The sequence below is a fragment of the Octopus bimaculoides genome, chromosome 1 (genome assembly GCF_046866305.1).
Source record: "Octopus bimaculoides isolate indiv1 chromosome 1, ASM4686630v1, whole genome shotgun sequence".
Taxonomy (NCBI): Eukaryota; Metazoa; Mollusca; class Cephalopoda; order Octopoda; family Octopodidae; genus Octopus; species Octopus bimaculoides.
The window spans coordinates 170,702,941-170,729,835 of NC_142928.1; the positions used below are offsets into that span (position 1 = coordinate 170,702,941).

Below are 26,895 nucleotides of genomic sequence, written 5' to 3' on the forward strand. Positions count from 1 at the left end.
CGTGGCACCTTATGCAAGTATCTTCTACCACAGCCCAAAGTCAATCGATGTCATGTGAATCAATTTCGTTAATGGAAAATGTGAGGAACCCTCAGGTATGTGTGTGCGTTGTGTGCGTGCTTGCGTTAGTGCTCGTCTCTTACAGTTTTAGAACCGGTGTTGGTTTGCTGATATACCCGTAGCATATTGCTTCACCATAATAGATAGAGAAAGTAAGTGTTAACCATTTTCAAAAAAAAAAAATGAGTACTGGATTCGATTCGTTCAACTAACCCCTTCAAAGGCTGCCCCAGCATGGCTGCAGTACAAATGACTGAGACAAGCAAAAGATAAAAGATAAAGAATCCAGGAGGAACAATATAGGCATCAAGATGCTGCTGCATTCCTAACATTCTCTCGTTTGAAAGTTGGAGCTTACCTAAGTTCAGAGACATTAAAAATTATATACCAGCTGTATAGTAATGTTCCTTTACGCGTTTATATGATTTAAATTTCTTTCTGCATTCTTACCATAGCAGAGTTACTAAGATTTTGTTTTCTTTAAGAATTCTGGCGCTCAAGCCCATAAAACCCGACAAGGATGATAATTATACAATGAACATTATTCTGCATTCAGTTTCGTTTAGATGATTATGAAGGTGTTCGCTTTAAATACTTGCATTTACAATATTCACGAATTAATTCCCTTTGAATAGTGGTTTACTGTATCGCTTATTGAACTTGATAATCTTCCCAAAACATGATAAACTCGGTTTATCGAAATCGCTGTCAATATTTCAGAGACACTTCACGACTGAGAATAATATATTGTTAAAGTAACGTGCTACCGAAATGGTTAACATGCATATGCTAGATGTGGAATAAAAATAATGCAGCTCTAAACTGAATAAGAAGTGATGCTCTACTTATTGTCACATGGTCATTATCTAAGACAGTTAGACGTTCATAAAAATACCAGAGATCTTTCTATTTTCTTCGTTAATCAGTTAAAATTTTGTGACAAGAAATATATAAGCTGAATGACCTCATTAAAGTATCTTCGAGTACTTTTAATCGAAGGTAGTGGGGGGCATTTGTATAATGTGGTGTGTTGCCTTAAGAAATGCACTATTAACACAGCATTTGTGTCCTATACTGTATGCATTATGTATGTAAATTTCAATATGACTAATGGAGAGAGTATGTTTCTTTATCTTGAATATTGTTGCTTCTGATATTCCATTGACGTCTAATTTGTGTATCTAGACTAAAGGTATACTTCTATTTGCAGATGGCACTTCCATTTCGCACAAACATTGACTATTCAAAAGCATGCAGTTGTGGTTGTTCACCACGGTTGACCTATGTATCTTATATCCATTTATTGTTATTACTTTTAATTAGCTGCTGGAAATCTAAAATTTCTTGTTAAAATTTTGTGGCTGCTGACATAAACATTTTGAAATTTTTTTCCGAAATCAGCAACGTCATGTACTGAGTTTCTTATGATGTGGAAAACTAGTGAGCAACATCAATGATTACCTATTTATATATTTCTTGAGGTTCAATAATCCTATAGCGTTACAATCGTTAGAGTGTCGGGAAATATGTTTTGTGGTATTCATTCCAGGTCTGCCCTCTGTTCAATTTCACGGATGTGAAGTTTGCCTTCCATCCTATAAGAGTCTATAAATAAAATATAATTGAAGCACTGACTGATTCTTCTCTCCCTGTCTCTATGTTTCTGACTCTGTCTGACTATCTGTTTGTCTCTCGTTCTGTTGTTCACTCTTTTCCCGTCTTGGAGAAATCGTCTTCGCTCAGACCTGGAGAATGATGGGTTCCTTGAGGTTTAAGATGTCCACGACACGTTACAAATCCCGACGGCATCCTTACAAATCCACCAGAGATTGAAGGTTAAACTATTACCACCACCAGTTCAATATGAAGCTCACTATTAGGAATGTACAGTCGTTCGGTGTTAGATCTATAGTGTAATCATTATGATCAAATCACACTTAATTATGTCACAAACTGATGTCAAAAATATTCGCATTCCAAAGTAGATTTCAACACATGGAAACAAAAGAAATAAAACATTTCATCGATAAAAATGTAGTAAAGAACATACCTAATGCACATACAAGAAGTGCATGGATTAACGTGACAGCCACACAAACTCGTACGAAATCCTGCATTGTTACCATAATGAATTTTGATGTCACAAACCCTGCAATAATTCGAATCTTAAGCAAACACTTTTAGAAATCCCGTCCATCGCATGGCGAAATTTCATATGAGGGCCTTTTGGTTGTCCTGTCACTTTGGGCATTCAGCCAGTTTATTTTCGACTCTGAAACAAAGAAGAAAGATAAAGATGAAATAGGATATCAGAAATTTGAAACAAATCAACCAGAATTCTTAGATGTTTTATATTAGAGTCTCATACACACATATACTTACACACATATACATACACACATATGCTTAGACACAGATACACAGACATAAACACAAGCATACACCTACGAATATATATGGTTCATACCTGACTATTTAACAGCGTATGGTAGATTTTTCGCATTAAAAATTAGGTTTAATATCAATAATTTGATTTCAGTGTGTGGTACTGTGTACGTTTGTGTGCATATATATATATATATATATATATATATATATATGTATGTATGTATGTATGTATGTATATATGTATATATATATATATATGTATATATATATATATATATGAACATATATTCAGAGATATATGTTTGTATGTGTATATATATATATATATATATATATATATATATATATATGTAAATTGAATCTTTGTGCGTATGATATATGCTTACATCCACACTCACTGAGTGTATATATTTCTGTGTTTGTGTGTGTGTGTGTGTGTGTGTGTGTGTGTGTGTGTGTGTGGCTTTATGCGTGTGCGAATGTGTGTTAATGTTTGTATACTCAGAGAGAAGGGAAATGACACATAGGGTGAGAGATGGCTAGAGACAGACGGAATAAGATGTTGAGATTTGCAAATTAGAAAAGTTCGAACGAATACGTAGCAATTCTAGACTGGAAAACATTTGGCACATTCCATTATTTGCTGTATTACAGAGAAAATATCAAATTGTTGGACTGTCTGGGAAAATAATATTATTTGGCTGTACTTCCAAGAATGAAAACATATAAATCGACATAAAGTGATATCATAATAAAAGTTATTTTCATATATCCATATAAAGCACTGGGAATTCAGACAGTCGATAAAATAGGTTTCTTTTCTGACTCCTAGATATACGTAATTTGTTTCTCTGTGTTTGTGATTGAGTGAGTGTGTGTGTATGTGTGTGTGTGTGTGTGTGTGTGTGTGTGTGTGTGTGTGTGTGCGTGTGTGTGTATAAAATATATGTGAATGCACATGATCTAGTGGTTAGGAAGCTGCACTCACGATCCTGGAGACCGTGGTTTCGATTCCTAGAACTAGCGATGCGTTCTATTCTTGAGCTAAAAAAACACTTCAATTCACGTTTCTGTGCGTTCACGCTTATGCACATGTACAGGAAATCTCGATTTGATAGATGAAGAAGTGAGTTTTATGTGATCGCTATAATCAAAGCTGCCTTTGTTCTCTTTCAGAAACGACGGCATAGTTAGTAACATACACACACACACACACACACACACACACACACACACACACACACACACACACACACACACGCGCGCGCACGCACATATGTTATATGTAGATAGCATTAATATAGACATATGTGTGCAATGTGTTACCAAAAAACGAAAATTATAATTGTCACTAAATATGACTACGGTGTTAGAACTGTTACGTTGCTAGAAATAAGAGATAAAAAGTTCCAATGCTGTAGTTAAAACACACACACACACATATGCAACACCCCCACATATAAGATATGTACATATATATATATATATATATATATATATATATATATATATATATATATATATATATATATATATATATATATATATATATATATATATATATACGTATATGTATATATATATATATATATATATATATATATGTGTATGTATATATATATTTGTGTATGTGTGTTTCTGTTCTCATATATGTATACAAACACATATGTACCTATAAATGTAGACACACACACACACACACACACACACACATGTATATATGTATGTATTCTTGATGTAAAATCGTGCATTGAAAGAAATGTTTGAAAGTGTCTTCCTTCCAATTAAAATGGCATTCATACAAAAGAGAGAAGCCTACATCAATACGCTATCAACATTCCAAAGATGAACATGGCAGTTTGATAGGCAACATCATGATTAGAGTCATTCCTACAGACCCACACATCTCATTATTCAGACAAGTTACAGAAGCAATCCACACACTGGAAATAGAATTAGAGCGTACCTACTTCTTCAAAATAAATTAAGATTAGAATGACAAAAATTCCCTCCATCCCACCACATCCATCACCACCACTACCCAACATCCCCAGTAACCTAAACAAATTAACAATAAATGCGAGTTAGATGACTTAAACATAACTCAAACAAAACACACCGATACATAGCCACAAGCCTGTAACGTACGCTTTTGATACAAAACAATCTACTAACAGTACAATATTACAATGTTACGTTGTAAAATAAAGGCCTAACCATCTGTGAATTTATACACAGACGCACACACACACACACACACACACACACACACACACACACACAAACACACACACACACACACACATATATATAACTACTACATGCAAGTGTGCATATATAGGCGTGCGAGTGTGTGTGAGCGTGGGCATATCAGAAAATAAGTTGACCTAAGAGCTTGTATGGTAAGGCGTGGCGAAGCAGATGAATGGGAAACAACATATGACAAGACAGAAATCACTTGACAAAACGAAAAACCAACAATGGCTCCATGACTACAATAATAAATATATTCCTATATATACATATATATATATATATATATATATATATATATATATATGTATGTATATGTATATATATATATATATATATATATATATATATATATATATATATATATACACACACATACATACATACATATGTATATATATGTGTATTATATATACATATATGTATATAAATATATATATATATGTATATATGTATATATATGTATATACATATATATGTATATAAATATATATATATATATATATATATATATATATATATATATATATATATATATATATATATATATATATATATATATGTAAATATATGTATATACATATATATGTATATATATATATGTATATACATATATATACATAGACAGGAGAACAGACAGGAGAACAGACAGGAGAACAGACAAGAAGACAGTAAACACAAACAGGCTTCAAGCCCAAACACGTCACACAGAGAAAAAGAAACAGATCTGTAAATTCTACCTAAATGGTACCTGCTGGCATGGGGAAAAGGGACGAAACTGCAAATTTGCCCATCCCAAACACCACCAGCTAAACAAGGTAGATAACCACTTACAAGAAAATAAGCGGGAGCGCAGAAAAGGGAGATCAGAAAGCTTAAATCTACATACACATAATCCACAGAATACCAACAGGACTCACAAAGAGAGAAGCCCGTATATTCCTTCTGCTCCCAAAAAAAGGCTGTATGCAGAGGCTGTACGAACTGCAGTAGCTGAGCAGCAAGCTTTTTTAAGCGTGGCCCAGAAAATGGTACAACAGTTAACGTGGATGCAGAGGGTACAGAGTCAACGCCACACGAACCATTGTCCAAGACCACCACAGATGATGGATCAGGGATGGCCACCGCTAACACCAGGAACCCCTGCACAGATATCACACCCATATTCCTACTGAATATCCGGGGCCTATTACGAACAGGCGGCAAAGACAAGTTCCTATACTTGAAAGACCTAGTAACATGCAATCAAGCAATATGCATGGTGCTTACCGAAACGCATCTAACTCCTAATATAGCAGATGCGGAGATAAATATACCAGAGTATGCCGTACTCCGAACAGATAGAAGGGATAGAAGTCATGGGTGAGTTGCAATGTACATCCGAGAAGATGTCACACCCCTACTACTACTATCACACTCAAACTCTGTATGTGATACTTTAATAGTACACATAAAACAAATTGATGTAGTTGTATGCTCAACATACCGTCCACCAAATACCGCAAAGCAGGAAGGTAAATTTGAGGACAGCCTCAGACGCATAGAATAGGTCCTGACAAATCTGGACCAACACATCAATATACTTTTCCTAGGTGACTTTAACCTCTCAAATGTTAAATGGCCTGAAGGTCACATCCTCTCTGGGATGTCACTGCATGAACAAAGCCAGGCAAAATCATTGCTAGAACTATCCAACATGCTGTTCATGGAACAAGTGATACTCCAACCAACCAGGGGAAGCAATATTTTGGATCTCTGCTTCACAAACAATGTGAGCCTAATCCATAATGTGAAAATAACGCCCACATCTCTCTCAGATCATAACATTATAGAATTAACTATGTATGGTCCTAGACAACCCACTGACACCCACCCCACCAGGAGGACTCAAGCAATATCCAACCTGAATTTCCACGGGGCGGACTGGAAGTCAATTCGCAGAGAGATTCGAAATCAAAACTGGCATGACAGGCTTTCTATACAAGACAATGACCTCAAACTAAGTCATTTTATGTCAACCATACAAGACATATGCACCAAATACGTGCCATATAGAAAGACCAGCAAACATGCCAATAGAATTCCTAGAGACAGGAAAATCCTTATGAGACACAGAACAAAGGTCTCAAACCAGTTAAATAGAGAACTGGAGGATAGGAAAAGGGCTAAATTAAAACTAACACTGTTAGAAATAGAAAACAAAATTAAACTCTCCCATGAAAAGGAGAGAGCAGAGAAGGAAAAGAGAGCAGTAGAAAGCATAAAAACAAACCCCAAGGCTTTCTATAGATTTGCAAAGGAGACTGCTACGATGCAGTATAAGATAGGACCCCTGTTCCTGCCTAATGGCTCACTGACTGCAGATCCCACATGGATAAGTGAAGTGCTCAGTACACAATTCAAGAGTGTCTTCACCCCTCCTCTGAGTCACATGCAGATAAAGAACCCAGCTGATTTCTTTGACAATAGCACTCAGCAGAAGGGGACTGCATCCATTACCTACATCGACATTGAAGAGGAAGATGTGATAGCTGCCATAAATGAAATGAGCTCAAATTCGGCATTTGGCCCCGATGGTTTCCCAGCTGTCCTCTTAAAGTCGTGTAAACAAGAATTAGCAGGACCACTCCGGATACTCTTCCAGAGTTTCCTTGCAAATGGTAAACTTCCCAAAAAGCTGAAGGAAGGCACCATATGTCCTATCCATAAAGGTGGAAGCAGAGCAGAGGCTGGAAACTACAGGCCCATCTCTCTGACTTCACATATTAGCAAAGTCATGGAACGAATTGTCAGAAGGAGATTGATTGCGTTCCTAGAAGAAAATGACTTGCTGAATGAGACCCAGCATGGTTTCCGTCCAGGTAGAAGCTGCCCCACGCAGCTCTTGCAGCATTATGACTGGGTCCTGAAGCAGCTACTTGACCATTCAAATGTTGATGTGATATATCTCGACTTTGCAAAAGCCTTTGACAAAGTTGATCATGGTTTGATATGTCACAAACTGCGAAACCTTGGCATAGCTGGTAAATTAGGAGAGTGGCTGCATGACTTCCTGAATGGTAGAAGTCAGACAGTTGCAGCCAATGGAGAACTATCTAGGGAAACACAAATATTGAGCGGTGTTCCACAGGGAACTTTTCTGGGGCCACTACTGTTCATAGTGGCCCTTCTGGACATGCCCACGGTCACTCGGAGAGCCACTGTCACTAGCTATGCTGATGACACAAAGATATCTCAGGCAATAAAGAATCCTGATGATATTGTAAGCCTGCAGAATGACCTAAATGCAATATATGAGTGGGCAGAGCAAAATAATATGCAGTTCAATGCAAACAAATTTCAAGTACTGCGCTACAAGACCACAAGTACCTCCCAACTGGCATACACAGGGCCTGGGGGTACTGCAATCCCAGAACCACAAACAGTGAGAGATCTGGGCATCAACATGTGTAGTGATGCATCATTTCACATGCACATTGTCAAGTTGACAGCAAGGTGCAGACAACTGGCGGGGTGGATACTGAGGACTTTCCGTACAAGGGATCAAAAAGTCATGTTGATTCTATGGAAGACATTTGTTCTGAGCCGCCTAGACTATTGCTCTCAGTTGTGGTCACCACACAGTGTTAAGCGGACAGCAGAACTCGAGGCAATTCAGCGGCACTATACAAAAAAGATCGCCACAGTCCAACAGATGAACTACAGGGAGCGACTGAAGGCACTAGGTCTCTACTCCCTGGAGCGCAGGCGGGAGAGATATGTAATAATATACATATGGAAAATACTGGAAGGACTGGTGCCAAACTTTGGTATCAAGTACTACAGGAATGCCCGCACGGGTCGCCACTGCATGGTGCCAAAGGTACCGTCCACTGCATCTCACATAAGAACGAGATACTGCAGCAGCCTCGGTTTCTGAGGACCTCAGCTCTTCAATGCCCTGCCAAAACATTTGAGAGACATGCAAGACATGGATGCGGAGGTCTTCAAGACAAAACTTGACGCTTTCCTCTCCACGATACCAGACGAACCAATGGCTCGTAATGAGACGCAGTTTAGGGCAGCTGTGTCAAATTCTCTTATACACCAGATGTGCCATCAAAACTCTTGATTGGACCATGTCAGGTGGGGGAGAAGAGCCATGCAAGGAACGTGAAAATCACGGTGGTGCACCAGCATGACCGCAGCCACTTGGCTGAAACACATAAATAAAAAAATAAAAAAAATACATATATACATATATATATATATATTTATATACATATATGTATATATAATACACATATATATACATATGTATGTATATATATATGTATATATATATACATATATATGTATATATATATGTATATATATGCATGCACATGCACACACACGCACCCCCCCCCCCCATATATATATATATATATATATATATATATATATATATACATACAAAATATGGGGTTTAGTTCACAGGTGATATAAAAGATTAGGTACGCTATGTACGTGATGTAACGGCATACTAGTGCTCCGAGGTTGTAGCCGAGACTGCTATTTGAAGTCGTTGCATATTTCCGACATAGTGGATATATGATAGTTAAAGAAGACAATAAACGTTAAAGCAAGGCAAACATCTCAAGTCCTCTACATTTTTATAAGTGGAAAAAATTCAAAGTCGTACAGCTGTTTCTGGGAGATCCAATAGCAATGGATATAAACGTCAACGCAGACATAGGAGAAGGGTACTGGGTAATGAATTGACGATAGACAGGCCTGGAGTAAAGGAATAAGGGGATGAAGAAAGAGAGGAGTGAAGAAGCATAACAATTATATATATATATATATATGTGTATATATATATATATATATATATATATATATATATATATATATATATATATATATATTTATATATATATATATGTAGGTATATATATGTGTGTGTGTATATATGTGTGTATATATATATATATGTATGTATTAACATATATGAATATATATGTATATATACATATATGTATATATATATATATATGAATATATATACATATATATATAAGTGTGTCGGTATACAAAATTAAAAAAAAAACGGAAAACGATTATGTATCGATATATATTCCGACGACTTGAAGATGACAGTAATATCGACGTGAAGTTCATCCTTTCTTTGAATGCTGACAGTTATGTCGTATCACACTTTGAAGGCTATGAGTTTGCAATTCGAGGACAGATGATTAATACAAAATACCTAATTAACAAAATAGCCAGTAAAGTCCTTGGATTCCCAACATGTAACCGACAATGTCAATTATGCCACATTTCAGTGTAAGATATCACACATGTAATGAGCAGCTGTCACAAATTGTCAAATTACTACCCCTCTTTGCGACGCGACGTTGTCTCAAGGACATTATGCAATGCCAACCGAAGAATGAGTATCCTGAGACAAATGGAAAGAAATTCCTGCCTTTGAATACATATATAAGTATCAACTCAAGGAATATTAGTGGAACATTTCCTTTAATACTCCTACCAAGTGCAAAACTAACAGGTCGAGTAGCGTTGTCTGTAACATTAGACAAAGCAGTTGTCTCGTGATGTGTACTCACAGAGAAAGGGAACAACTACAGAAAACTGCTTCGAAATCTTCAGGTTCTATATTAAGATTATAAATTCACGTCTATGGATATTTTATGAGTGAATGCGTTAGTGACACTCTGTTTATATGTACATTACAAATACAATTGTAAGCGGGACAAAAAAGATATGCAAAACTTTTCTCGAGTCCAAAATTTAAATTTGTTTTCGTTATCGATTTTCCAATGATGGGATTTTGTATCTTTGTTAGAAAACAGACCCTTCCTTATAAGAAGACTTCAAATAATTTAAAACAGAGCACACACATATTACCTGTACACTTTAAAAAATGCAGTAACGAACACAACTTTATACTGAAAGTGTAATATATTTACGGAAACTGAAAAAAATGATGAGAATTACTATGTACAACGGCTTCCAAATCTGTTGTAATATGGTATTAATTATAAAATATTGTATATGTAATTGGAATTAAGGAAATGACAGGTACCAGAGTAGGTAGGGAAGAAATTAGTAAAATTCAAGAAAGAAGTGCGTAGGATAAACCGGGGAGGTTGAACTAAAGTGGTACTTTTTAAAAGAAACAAATGAAAAAAATTAAATAAATGGCAAGTGTGCTGCCTCCGTAAAAGGAAAATTGTCATCATATTATTCGGAAAAAAATGGAAAGGAGAAATCACTATTTTCTCTTATGTGTTTTATGCTGGGATAAACAGTTAAACATATTTAAGGATATTCAACTTCCTTACGCACACAAGATGGCAAGTTTGAATAGCAGTCAGGAAATTGGAGATCGGAAAATTATATTGCTAAACATTCATAAATACAAAACATACAACCTATTGGTATGGTTGGTATAAGTTTTGGTACAGCACATAATTTTCTTTGTGATGAATTAGGTTTCTTCATAGACAAACTTAAGTCAGCGCCTCTATGTTGACCGTAAACAAGTTTAAAGTTGCTGATTGTAAGATAATTTCGCGGAATTCTAAGATAAACCGATGAATGATTTAGAAAGCGTTGGTTTCTGTTGTAGTGTAGTAAATAATCCCCTTAAAATAGATTTATTATCAAAATGTGCATTCATTCGATAGATACAGTTGCTTGTTTGTCAGTGTCTGGCTGATAAAGAGGTGCTAAGTCTGATACAATCCGTGCTAGATAAAACTGTGTAAAAATAACTGCAGAGAGTTTGATAGATTGTTAAACATTTCATAGTATGTAGAGTGATGAGAGGAAACAGTTTTTAGAGGTTTAAAGATTTGGTCTACATGAGTAGGAAATTGGTTAAATAGAGCGTTGAAATGGGTGGTGTTAGCTTTTCTGATTATGTGACTCATGAGATGGTGAGTTGTAGAACAGTTTATTGTTATCCCATTTATGTTAAATACAATGTAAATTTAACAATATTGCCAATTTTTGACGTCACTTTAATCCGACAAAGCAAAAGGTCTGTTGAACTATTCTACAAACACACATAGACATTCTAAAGATTCAAAATGTATATTACGCCATTGAGTTAAAAATATTTCCATCCTTCTTTTACAAATATTATTTATCGAATTCTCCAATAGAAAACCACTTAACCGTCACTGACAAATGGGTACGAACTAGTGAATTTGGCATGCTTGCGCTAATTGTTTTAGACACCTGTGCAATTGCAAACAGACTGAAACATCCTCTCAAGCTTCGATCCTTGGCTCATTTAAATATCGAACATATAATCATTGGTTGGAGGGAGTACGAAATATTGGCTTGCACACATTTATTATGCCTCAGTAGACTGGAACAGACGTGCTTCGTGCACGTTCGCAAAGCTCTACCTGGTCCAGAAATTGAAATCATGACCTTTTAAAACTCTTGGCTACTAGTCTTAATTTTCCAAGAAAGATACGATGCGTAGAAATAAACAAAAGATCCCACGTACGATTTCCCATGGGGCAATATCTTGAAGAGTGTATTGAAACAGATACACGGGAGTAATAAGAGTGAGAGAGAGAGAGAGAGAGAGAGAGAGAGAGAGAGAGAGAGAGAGAGAGAGAGAGAGTCGGTATGTGAGAGAAAGAAGAACTGAACACTGTACCAACATGCTGAACGAATACACACACTTAGCCTTTTTTGTGATGGTAATGGGGTGATACTAATAGTATGAGCTTTAGTTGTCATAGAGGCGGAGGTGGCGGTGATGATGGTGGCCGTGGTAGTAGCCGAGGCGGTCAGGGATAACGGTGAGAGTAAGCGATGTGAAAGACAGTGGTGATGGTGGTGTAGTGGAAACCGGGCAAAGTCAAAGGTTTTGATGTTGGTGGCGTCAGAAGTCAGAATGGTGTGTATGGTAGTGGCGATGGAGGTGGTACTGTTGTTTATCATGCTGCTTAGCAATAAGTTCCAAGTCGACAAATTATATCATTGTTTTGATGAAAATTGTTCATTGCTTGAAAAACATTGCCCAAGTTTAATACAATTTAATATGCACTCAATGCTTGGAGTGTCATTGTTGGGCCCAAGGCCTAATGAAGAGCCCTCCACAGGAGGTAGCTTAAAAGCCTAGTATATATATATATATATATATATATATATATATAAGTGTGCCTGTGTGGTAAGTAGTTTGCTTTCAAACCACGTGATTTGAGAGTGGATTTCTTGGACGGTAACTGAAAGAAGCCTGTCGTATTCACTCCCACTCCCACACATGAATATGTGTGTGTGTTTTGGGATTTGTATTTGTCCCCCACCATCAGTTAACAACTGGTGTCTTGGTTTGTTTATATCGCCATAAACTAGCGGTTCAGCTAAAGGGACCAACAAGTAAAGACAAGATTTAAATAATAAGTACTGGGCCCGATTTTTTTGACTAAATCCTTCAAGGTTGTGCCCCAGCACGTCTGCTGTCCAGTGACTGAAACAAGTAAAAGATAATATTCGAAAAAATTCTTTCACTTTACATCTACCGAATACACTTACATTGGTTGACCCAGGGCTACAATAGAAGACACTTCCGGAACCAAGTGGCTGCAAATCTTTCCTTAATTTTTAATTTCAATTAAACCCCAACCTGGATTATGTCAGCTTTAGCATTTTACCTCACCGAAATATTACCTCTTCTGTCGCCTTTTTAAACACCCTTACTTCGTAATTATTAACTTTTATTACACCCCGAACTATTTTTAAATGATAATTATGATCTTGTAATAAAAATTCCAGTACGCCCATTTATGGAATATCCATTTTATCTTTCGACACCTCAACATATATACCTTCTTCCTGCTGCATTTTTGACATTCCTTACTCTTCTACATATCTATTTAACTTTTTATATGCTTGTTCTCCTTCAACTTCATAGTGTATCTTCTTTTCCTCACCATTATCCTTATGTTTCTGAAGGTCTTAAAGCTTTCCTCTTCTGTTTTTCATTCCATTTTAATTTTTAATATAAACTTCAATATTCTTCAGTTTTTACTCCCAATATGCACACACACGGTCTTAACAAGAATAATAAATAAAAAAAAACATCTCATAATTATTAATTCTGCCGTATTTTATGCCCTCGATTTATTAAATTTATTTTTTGCTTAATCTATTTTACTTTTAATATTCGAATGCTTTAACTTATTAAAATATTAAAAAAATATCTCTAAAGTTCAAAATTTTAAACTTGTTATTGTAATTATTTAGTACTTTAAGAATCAGCCATTGTTACCATGTGATTTTATTGTTCCCAACATCTTCTTATTCCTCTCAATATTTCCTTTACTAGCTTATTTACTAGGTCATTTATTACTTCACTTAGAGTGCTTCTCTCCTCTACATTTTTCCTTCTATTCTTACCACCTTTGAAATCGTTTTCCCTTTCATATTTTCCTTTGTATTTTTCTGTTTCACATCTTTTATTATTAAAAAAATGTATTGGAATCTTTAAAACTGTATCCTTTATTGCTGTTTATTCTTTCTTTTATTACTTTAAATGTATTTATTTTTTCTGATATATATATTATTTATTATTTGTTTTTAACTTCTATATACGTTCACTGATAGTTTATAAAATCTAACATCCATAATGCTTAACGGTTATTTTCTGAACCCTATGAGAGCCTAGACCCTTCTTTCTCTCTTATATATTCATGAAATTCTCTTCAATCTGCAGCTTATTTTAAATCAGATAACCCATTTTAGTTACATCGGTTCACTTGTAAACGCTACTGGAAACTTGAGAAGATATCCTAGAATGTACTGAGGCATTCTGTTGCTCTTTTTTTGTATTTTCAAAGGTGATAGACTGAAAGAATCATAAAAGTGTCTTGGCGTACAAAATGCTTTGCAGTATTTTCTTTCGGTTCTTAACATTCAGAGTTCAAATCCCGATAATGTCAAGTTACCTTCATGCCATCGGGGTCCATAGTATTAAGTAGCGCGGTTGATATGATCGACTAATAATTTCTTTCTTAAATTGATGGTCTTGTCTCTAAATTAGAAACAGTTATTTTCTCTATAAATATATATATATATTTTGTTTACTATAATTATATATAATATATATCGCAATTTTCCTCTTACGTTTACACTTTTCCCCCTAGCTTTGTTCAGGCCTGTATATGGAGTGGAGTACACAGAAAGACTGTCTACATTCGACTACTTTCCAGGACAAGGCGCGGTAACTTATATCAATAAACCATCTCTTCCCAACCTTAGCCTAACGAAACTTAGCGTAACCTTAGTCTTCCTAAACCCATTTATATGTGAAGATATATCATAGTTAACGTAGGGGGCCAAGGGACTTTAATTGAGTTTAACTGAATATGAAATGCAGTGGAGGCTATGTCTGTTATTCAACATTGCAGTGAAAAACGAATCCAGGTGTGGTTCAATCTTACTTGAACTTCCAAGCGATGTACTCTTTATCTATCAGTGCACATTTTAGATTGAGTGATGTATACAAGACGTTTGAGAATTTAGATAAACTAGTGTTATAAATAAAATACCATTTATATTACTAACAGTTCTAATATTAATTAAAATTTGTTATTTTATTTACCACTTTATAGTTCTAGGGCCTACATTAATATTACGTTTCCAGGCAGCAGGCATCCTAATGGGGTCGGTGATTTTTAATGAAATTTGATTTTTGTTATTAAAATTGGTATTCAAAATGCAATGAACCAGTGTTTGGCTTTCAGTGAAGCAGCAATTGACACGATACAAAGCTATAACAAGCGACACTATTGTTCACAAACGATTAACATAAACAAATACGATTATTCAATGTCGGTTCCGAGGTTACTAAAATAGCTTTTTGTTTGTGATTTCATGGAGCCTTTCCTTATATTCATTTGTAGAGTTTGAAAGGAAATATTTGTGTTGTATAGGTTCTTCTCAAACCTGTTTGAATTTTGTCTTATTTTTGTTTACCAGTATTTTAGATATTTCTTCCATTGCTCATTGCAAAAAAATCTTAATCAGATAACAGTAAATCGAATTACATAACCGACACAAGATATGGTAGGTAAGTTACATTTTATTTAACCATGTATTAGTGGTATAAAAGCAGGAGTAGATATGGATGTGATTTTTTATTATTTTTTGCCCGAGTCAACTCTGTTACAAGCTGTTCTCGCGGTTACTATCCCTTCTATCTTTAAGGTATTCTTTATTTAATACTCCATCATCATTTTTAACACGATACTATACAATTTAAAGTCGCCCTGGCTGATAGTTCTAGCAGGTTGAGCGAGTGCAAAGAAGGTCCTTATAATAAGGTAAGATAAAATAAAAGCCAATCTTTCGAACAAGGTCATTAAAAGACTTTATAGGGTTTCTCAGATTGATGTGACGTATTCTCAAACCAGAGACCAGGCTAAAACACTTGCAACAAAATGAATTCCGCTAAAGGTGTCCAAGCTTCGAAATGGTAGTATCAGACCCGGCGATGGACTAAATATACTAATCACCTTAGCTATGGCGTGATTTGAACTTAGAAACCAAAGAGCCAGAATAAAATGTGTGAAGCAATCTAATCTGATGTTCATATCGTTCCGCCAATTCATCGCACTTCATTGATACATTTTTTGTTGATCTCAAATGAAGAAAGGCACAACCGACCGATGGAAATAAATGATTGCGTTTCCTTGGTATTGTTGTGCTCATTCAGTGTAACAAAAAAAAAAAAGAAAGAGTAAGTCAAGAGAAATTAGAATCCTACTCGGATATCATTCTGATATGCGTAACGTTAAGAAGGCGCAGGAGTGGCTGTGTGGTAAGTAACTTGCTTACCAACCACATTGTTCTGGGTTCAGTCCCACTGCTTGGCACCTTGGGCGAGTGTCTTCTACTATAGCCTCGGGCCGACCAAAGCCTTGATAGACGGAAACTGAAAGAAGCCTGTCGTATATATGTATATATATATATATATATATATATATATATATATATGTATGTGTGTGTATATGCTTGTGTGTCTGTGTTTGTCCCCCCCCAACATCGCTTGACAACCGATGGTGGTGTGTTTACGTCCCCGTAACTTAGCGGTTCGGCAAAAGGGACCGATATAATAAGTACTAGGCATCCAAAGAATAAGTTCTGGGGTCGATTTGCTCGACTAAAGGCGGTGCTCCAGCATGGCCACAGTCAAATGACTGAAACAAGTAAAAGAGTAAAAGAGTAAAAGAGTAAGAACGAAACGAAGACACTTGTATGACCTAGCTCTACTTGGCAAAAACAGCAAGCTGATCCCCCAAATCCCCCGTAAATCACTGTCAATCACCTTGAAAAATATGGACACATCAGAGTATATTAACTGAAATTCATGATGCTTGAAAAAAAAAAGGAGTAATATTAAATTTTGGATCCGTTTTATTAAATGATAAACAACATTGACAATAGTATTAATAACAACAATAACAACAATACATAAACTAAAATGCGAACCTTTAAAAATAGTTTAATGTGCTTGAGATGGTAGCTAAATCACCGTTAAGTCACACCATACGATCTTTAAAACAAGCTGAAGGGTTTATGGGGCACTGTAATCCTTGATAAACTCTACTAGTAAAAAAGTATGTTGTTCATGACTGAAACACGATTAACGACAGGCCTATAAGATCAGGACTCTCCTGGGGCTACAAAACACCATCATTACCAACAAAACCAACAGAACAGCAATAAATAAGCCAAAGGGAAATCGTCAATAAATAGTCAATAAATTGCTGTACATACTACAGATAGTAGCACCGACCCCTTTAATCACATCCTACAACCTTTAAAAAGAAAAACATCGGATATATACGATACCGTGGTTGTAGGCATGCTATGCATACACAAATACAGTATAATCACAGCTGAAACACTTTTGAACATCATATGTCCGCTCGATCAGGGCTGGTCTTCTCCTCTTCCTCCTCCTGCTCCTCAACAACAACAACGACAACATTGGCAACAAAACTGAAATTGATCACCGACTCCATGGATTCTTGTTATTGGGGAGGATTATCTTGCTAACGTGTTACAAGTTAGAGTAATACATCGGCATTTTAGCGTATGCACATCCGATTTTGTCTATGAATAAAATCAATAGATGTTTGATATGTTTGATAATGTGGGATGGTTTACTGTTTGAGTGAGTAGAAAAGTAAATATACCAGAATTGATTGTTGCTGGTGCTAGCGCTAAGTCCGAAACTTAGGATTCTTGGATATTCAAATATAATCATAGTTGATAAGTTATCCCTACTGACAGATTGTGTGAGATGGACGTAAAGATTTCATTGATAGCATCTCATAGCTAATGTTTGCAAAGCCCTTAGTGTGATAGCTATCCCTTCTCTCTCTACATCACCCACGTTGTTTGAATACGAGCCAAGGAGTTAGTATAAAGTGTTTGGTACAGGACTACTTGCATTAAGGATTGTTGTTGTTGATGGTGTTGTTGTTGCGGTGAGCTAGCACATCGGGCAAAATGATAAGTGGATTTTCAGGTCTTCAGGTTTTGAATTCACATTTCGTTGATGTCGACTTTGCCTTTTACACTTTTGGTTGATAAAACAAGTAACTTTCAAGTACAGTGGTCAATGTCAATGGCTTCTTCCTCTTTCTTCCTCTTTCTGAGCCTGTGCCAAAAAAGGCGGCGAGCGGGAAGAATCGTTAGCGCGCCGGGCGAAATACTTAGTGTTACTTTGCCCGTCTTTACGTTCTGAGTTCAAATTCCGGCGAGGTCGACTTTGCTTTTCATCCTTTCGGGGTTGATTAAATAAGTACCAGTTGAGAACTGCGGTCTAGCCCCCTCCCCAAAATGTTAAGCCTTGTGCCTATAGCAGAAAGGATTCTTCTTCTTCTTCTTCTTCTTCTTCTTCTTCTTCTTCTTCTTCTTCTTCTTCTTCTTCTTCTACTTCTTCTTCTTCTTCTTCTTCTTCTTCTTCTTCTTCTTTTTATTATTATTATTATTATTGCGAACTGGCAATAGCGTTAACAAGCCGGACGAAATGTTTAGCAATCTTTACGTACCGATACTGAGTCCAAATTTTGCCGAGGTCGAATTTGCCTTTCATCCTTTAGGAGTCGATAAAATAAGCACCATTAGAACGGTGGGATCGATGTAATAGATTACCCATCCCCTAAAAAAATTCAGACCGTGTGCTATAGTAGAAAGGATTATAATTATGATTATTAATCACATTCAATGACCAAATGTGTTACACAATCTATCCAGGACTACGTTGTCTAACTATTTCAGATTATACAGTTCTATATTTAAGAGATGAGGAATTATGTACATTATTTACATTATTTACATTTGACGGATATTTGTCCTAATCTTGTTTGCTGTTAACACAACGTTTCGGCTGATATACTCTCCAGCCTTCATCGGGTGGCTTGGGGAAATTTCGAACCTGGGTTCTCATTCCTAAGGTATTTTTCGATGTTTCTCTTATTATTATTATTGTTGTTGTTGTAATTATTATTATCACTCAGGTCACTGCCTGGAATCGAACTCAGAATATGGGGGTTAGTAGCCCGCGCTCTTAACCCCAAGATTCCGAGGTCGATTCCAGGCAGTGACCTGAGTAGTAGCAGCAGTAGTAGTAGTAGTAGTAGTAGTAATAGTAGTAGTAGTAGTAGTAGTAGTAGTAGTAGTAGTAATAATAATAATAATAATAATAATAATAATAATAATAATAATAACAATAATAGTAACATCGAAAAATACCTTAGGAATGAGAACCCACGTTCGAAATTTCCCCAAGACACCTGATGAAGGCTGGAGGGTATATCAACGGAAACGTTGTGTTAACAGCAAACAAGATGAGGACAAATATCCGTCAAATGTAAATAATGTAAATAATATTTCAGATTAGTTCTATGAACGGGAACTAGAAACTGTGACGTGAATAAGATGTGATTTCTAACGCGTCGGTATATCACACACACATTTTAAGATGCGACGTTTATAGCTTTAGGTTGAGCTTTATTATACTATCCGTGAATGAAATAAAATGCCCTGTTGCTCGTGCGTATCCTATGGTCAAGGGATCCGAAGGTGCAATTAAAAAATTATGAACAATATAAGATGAAAAAATGTTGAAGTTGTTTTAAAAGATTTTCACAATACTTTCAGCATTTGGTGTTTGGGGTAAACTGCCGCAATTTCGAACCCAACAAAGTATCAAATGAAAACTTATACTGTAGCGTAACTAGAATGTATACCCCCTGGGCTCTCACTTGATTTTGCTATCTCCCAGACAATACAGCTTATACAGAATAATACAGCAAACTCAAAAGTGCCGCCCCATAAAAATCGTTGCCTGGGGTGAACTGTCTTCTCGTCGTTCTAGCTATGCTACTGATAGCAATAACGAGTTTCTTGAAATAAAACGATGGCATTTCCTGTGATCTACTTCGGTAATCGAAATGAACCAGGACAGGATACATAAGGACAGGCACCAAAAACTACCTGACATTCAAGACCTGAAGGTGCACTGAGTAAAATGGATATTGCATTGACCAAGACAGAACGAGCTGCAAAAGCCCAGAATGAATGGCGTCGCAATATCGAAGGCAGTATTTCTTTCACGGAAAAGATAAAATATATAAAAAAATATATACTGCAGTACAAGAGAAAAGTACATATTTGCAGAATGTTGACTTTAAAGATAATGAACAACGTTAGTATTTGCATATACGAATTTGGAAAATTACAGAAGTGAACATCTTGCAGTGTCATCGAAATAATCTAAATGTTAATCAGATCATTATTTTAATAGCTATCAGTATATTGATCCATGTGTGTGTGTGTGAGTGTGTAGGATGTGTGAGAGGGGTGTGATACTCAGAAATGAATCAAAGAATATGACTTCTGAAACCCACGAATATAAAATAGCATATCGCTAGTCAATATACTCAATTATGCGGGACACAACATAGGCACCTACTTGTTAACATAATATTTTTCAACAACATTTCTCTCTCTCTCTCTCTCTGTATTTTACACCCTCTCTCTATTTCTGTCCATCTCTCAATATTTCTGCCCGTCATTGCATTCACGCTCACTTGCTTCCTAGTCTCTTTTATACATACCTATAGTGTAATGTGTCGTTCTGAAAGGAGTGCACCGAATCGGAATAATAAGCAATTAACTGTATATATTGATATTCCTAATAAAATTATAGAATACATACATATCAGTAAAGAAAAACTAGAATAAAGGCAGGTGAATCATATATATATATATATATATCATGTATATGATTAACGAAAGTTAATTCCTTTTCGCCGCGTTGTAAAATCAGTTGATTGGATTTGTGTAGGCAACTAGGCAAGTAGGCCACCAAGCTGGTACGCATTGCTATTACACAAGTGCCACAAGAATCTCTAAACTCGAAGCACGAACGCATGACCAGAGATGTACTCAAGACAAACGCTCACGTACATAAGCATGAATACACAACACACACATACATATGAATACATACATATTCATGTGAATGCAAACACACACACACACACACACACACACACACACACACACACACACACACACACACACACACACATTTATATATATATACGCTGGAACGTATACAATATAAGCTCACGAGGCAACCACTGCCTGCTAGAAATAGCAGGTAAATCTATCAAAATTACGCCCAACAGTCTTTAATAAAGATTCAACGTATATTGTTGGCCCTAAGCCCCCAAAAGACTGGATGTTCACGGATGGGATGTCTTTGGTCAAAAGTCAACTCGATCAGGGTTGACCCGTTGGTTAAACAACAACAACATCATCAGCAATACTAACGCTAAAACGTATACACTACCTGAGAGAGAAACCAATAAAACTACCAAAGAACAACAAAAACACACAAAAAATACATAATGTATTATTATGGACACTTACCAAGCACCTGGCACTATTTCCTGCAACAGACCACAACGGTTATACTAGATTGGTCAAGTAACTCTATGGTTTCCTGCAAATAAAGGAAAGAAAAAAATATAAGTAAAGACAAAATACACAAGCAAAAAATAACATTCAGCAAACAAAATAACGAAATAACAAAACACAATAATGTTTCGATCTATTTCCATTAACAACTTTCATTTCATTTTTTTTTATGTGGTGATTAAAACTGCCAACTTTTATGTCCTCATTCAAATGCAAATAAAGCCAGTTTCTTTTGCAAGTAAACACTTGATATTTGTGAGTTCATACCTCTTTGCCTCTCTTTCATTGTTTCTATGTATTTGTAAAGCTTATTTACTTTTTCAGCCTTCCTCTCAATCTTCTCTCACACACCGAATCATTCCCTTTCAATCGTTCTCTCTATGAGTGCCAGTCGTTCAGAATCCATTATTTAAATCTTTTGTTCTACCTCATAAATTATTCCTTTTTTCGACGAAGCCTTGCGCCTATTTCAATCACACAAAACCCTGCATTGCTATGCATTTCAAAATATCATCTAACCCAATTTATCCATGTATCCAAACCATTTATCACAAAGCTGTTTTTTTCCCCTATCTACAAAACCACCTACCGATCTATCTATCTATCTATCTATCTATCTATCTATCTATCTATCTATCTATCAGTTAGTTACTTATACATTACATGTTTGTACATGTGTGTGTGTATTTCTCTCTCTCTTTCTCTCTCTCTCTCTCTACCTCTGTGTATATATATATATATATATATATATATATATATATATATCCTATATGTTGTATATATATATACATATGCATTAGTAATTTATATATATATATATGTTGTATATATATACATATGCATTTGTAATTTATATATAATATATATAAATACATGCACACTAACACAGACACACAGAAATGAGTAAACAACGCAGTAACTCTTTCCATATAGTTTGAAATTTAATGAAACAACACTAATCTAGCAAAAAACCAAATGTATTTTGATACAAATTTGTGAACACGTTCATGCTAAGCTTAATTATGAGATTATTCTATGAATCCGCTTTCAGCTTCTACGGCTGCTTCAAAGCGTGGCCGGAATCGTAGACATGCTCGCACTAAACGATCTTTACTAATTTCGGACATATTTGGACAATGACTGTCTTCAATGAAGCTGTAGTATCGATTAGCATTCCTTGCAACAGCGCTCTAAACGTAGTAGTCTATGGGTTTTAAATCTAGCCTCTTCTCAGTACGTACGACTTATATCGAACGCCCTCGTGTGACGCAATTCTGTTAGTCCTCTCCGACACCTGAAGTGTTTTGTCGATGGTTCTCATTGATTTCCCAGTATCACGAGCGATAATAATTTGAATCCTTTGGATGCACTGCGGTAACATTATAGCCTGAAACATCCCTACCTGAGTCTTCGAATTCCACCTGAATATTGTGTACAAAAGATTTTGCAGCATTTAAAAGGCTGATAATTTTTGAATCACCCTCTTTCGCACCTATTGTGAGACCCACTGCGTGTCTTTCTATATGTTGTGTTACAATTTTACATTTGATCTGGGAGTAGTAAGAATCTTCCGTTTGATTTGAAGACAGTAATATAATGATAGTTTGATTTCCTCAAATACCCTTCGAAAATCATATCTATATACACATTGTATTTGTAGCTTAACAAATCTACAATTGGTTTTATGCCGAAAGAATATTTCTCAGCAATTATCAAGCTTGTCGCATAGGACGTTAGTATTCGTAACTATCTTGAATGAGAATATTCGAAGCAACACAAGACTTTACAGGATTTGGGAGAAAATAAGTGAATATACAGTTCATGGGTGACAACTTATAAGAAGACCATTATGTGATCTTTGTTGCCTTCCATTAGTGCTGGAATCCTTGTTGCGTTCACTATGTATTGATTGACTTCTTAACATTGTCATGTGAAAACCCTCGTGCATGTTAACGTCTAAAGTCATATATATATATATATATATATATATATATATATATATATATATATATATATATACACGTATGTGAATATACACACGTATGTGAATATACACATGTATGTGAATATACACACGTATGTGGATACACAAAATCAAGGATGGCTACTGCAGGAAGGAGTACCTTCATCACAATTATTGTGGTAAACCTAGGCTAAAAATGTTAGCAGAATAATGAAAACAGTAGGAGCAACAGGGAATACCAAGGCAACTTGAACACCAAAAAACAGAAGGATGCACCACCAACAAGAAGTAAACAGCAATAACAAACAATAAAAGTAACAACAACAAAAAGTTATAACAGTAGCCAATATAGGCACAACCTACTGAAACTCAGTACAAAAAAAAAACCTACAAAGCAATAACAAAAATCAATAACAACTCAGCTCGTCGCAATAAAGTAGAAATAACGATATAGTAGAGTCCAATCTCATTTTTTTGTGTTTAGAGGTTTATATCACAATTCTTTAATTTACTGGTTACCATTTAAAATCCGTATTTTTCTGGTTGGTATGGATGGTATAAAAATCGATATCGTTTTCAAAAAAAAAAAAAAAATGCATAAATAACGCAAATGAAATTACAAAATTTCTACAGAGAAGCGAAACCAGATTGACGTGTCGCTATGGCTGAAGATGACCTCTACTTTCACGCCATTCAATACTTTTCCTTCTAATTCATTCAAATGTAACAAAACGTATGTATTTTTTGCTTCCTCCTGGTAATTGTTCATTTTTTTTTTTAACAACGAAAAGTGCCAGTTTCCACACCGAAAATAATACCCTTAACTAGGATTTAAAAATAAAATAGTTTCCGCCCATGATATTTTATGTTTTCGAGCTACTAACCTACCAAGATTATTTAATCAGCATGTAACTTGGTGAGTGTTTTATAGATGTATGTTCTCTTTTTCTAACAAACAGACGAATCGCAGGCAATCCAGTGTGTCACGGCTGCCCCTTTGATTTCTAAGTACAATCTATCCGATTGTACAAGTTACCTCACCGCTGAAATATCACTTGACAACTTATGAGTCGACTTGAGACAATTGCTCAAAGTGCCACATAGTTGCATTGAAGCGTCGGCCTGCTGACCGAGAAGCGGAATTCATAACCATTCCGTTATACTACTTTTACAGACTTAAAGCAGGTAGTCGTACATATGCAAGTGTACTCTTTTTTCTATAAAGCAAAGCACCTTTATGTGAGTTCGATCATATCATTGAGAAGCTACAAGCTGAAGTGTAGAAAAGTCTTCTCTATTTTCAATGTTTCGTTAATAGGTTGGATTCGGAAGGTACGTATTAGATGCCTTCTTCCTTTGTGTGAAACTTCTAGAAATTATTTATTTACATTTTATTTCATTTCTAAGTTGCTACATAATAACTTACAAACATAGAAATAAAACAAAATGTCATCGAAGACAGCCTTAAGCCTTGCGGAGACTGGTTGTCTCCGACAGAGGAAAGAATGAATAATAGCTACATCATAAAGAGATGTCGACTAGAAAAATAATTCGTTATACACAGCTGAAGCAATATTACATGAAAATAGACATCTATATTTCTCATTCAAAGTGTATATACTGTCGAAATTCGAGTGACTGTAGTTTTCGTCCGAGAGGCCTCGAGCGTTCCCGATAGCAGGTACTCGGAAGATTTCTCATTCCTTCCGATATATATATATATATATATATATATATATGTATATATATATATATATATATATATATATTTATATATTGTGTTTTTGAACACAACACATCCATAAGACATTTTATTTCGGACGACACATGTATATAGAAGTCTATTAAATTTTAATACTGCCTGATTTGCATTTACCCAATTATGTATTCGTTACATGCATATTTACATACAAGTATGAGTGTATATATATATATATATATATATATATATATATATATATATATATACATGTATACCAGCATTATACGTCCCCTATTCAACATTGTAGCGCAGAAAATAACTTTAGAGTTGAGAGGAATACTGCAGTGCTATCATTAGTATACCATATATTTTTTCGATTATTTATTACTCTATTTTTTCGTAACATTCATTCACAAATTCTTTTCGTAATATCTCCCTCTTCCAAATTTCCTATATCATTTTTTATATTATTTTCTTTGCATCGCTTTTCTCTATCACCCAAATTTTATTCTTTCGTTGAAAGTATATGACTTCATATATTACTCATATTTCCTATATATATATATATATATATATATGTATATATATATATATATATATATATATATATATATATATATATATATATATATATATATATATATATATATATATCTGCGTGTGCCTACATATGCATACACGTATATAGAGACAAACTTTTGTGTTATTCTCTACATCTTCATAATATTCTTCTTTTCACACAGAACATTCACCTACAACTTGATAATCTAGTGTAACGCATTTTAAAATACTGTCACTCACTTCCTTCCCATTTCTTTTCCATTCCTCTCTCTCCCCTCTCTCTTTCTCACTGTCTCTGTTCCTGTCTATGTCTCTCTGTCTGTCTCCTTGTATATATATATATATATATATATATATATATATATATATATATATATACACGAACACACATTTTATCTTTTTACATGTTTCAGTCATTTGACTGCGGTGATGCTGGGGCACAGCGCATATATATATATATATATACTCATATATTATTATATATATATATATATATATATATATATATATATATATATATATATATATATATATATATATATATGTATATATATATATATATATGCTATAATTAATAGATCAAACAATAAACGGTTGTTATTATTAGTACTCGGAATTTGGTATAAGGGTTCCACTTGGCTAAGATATCTCAGTAAATACTTGTGCGGTCTTTTTAACATGGAAACATGGCTTATATGGAAAAGTTCCTTATACTCTGCTACATGTTTAAATTCAAGAATTGAACTCTTTGGATCATGTCTACATGTTACAAAATACCTGTTGCGGTTTTGGGCCTTCCAAAACCACGGCTAGAGTCTACATTTCTACTATGTTCCTGCACAAATTCTCCCATATGTTTTGACTTCCGTGGCTGTGTGATAAGTAGCTTGCTTACGTACTACATGGTTCCGGATTCAGTCTCACTGCGTGGCATTTTGGGCAAGTGTCTTCTAATATA

At 35.2% G+C, this 26,895-nt stretch overlaps 1 protein-coding gene across 12 annotated transcripts in view; it reads right to left on the minus strand.

Moving 5' to 3' along the window:
• LOC106870663 (uncharacterized) overlaps nt 1–26,895 on the minus strand; it is a 1,027,926-nt gene that overhangs the window by 253,476 nt on the left and 747,555 nt on the right. For all 12 annotated transcript variants that reach the window (XM_089362728.1, XM_089362748.1, XM_089362724.1 and 9 more), the window contains 2 exons: nt 21,664–21,736; nt 2,111–2,332 (listed from right to left, as the gene is read on the minus strand). In XM_089362728.1, coding sequence (XP_089218854.1) covers nt 2,111–2,186 — 76 coding nt within the window. In that variant the 5' untranslated portion in view covers nt 2,187–2,332; nt 21,664–21,736. The remainder of the gene's footprint in view (nt 1–2,110; nt 2,333–21,663; nt 21,737–26,895) is intronic.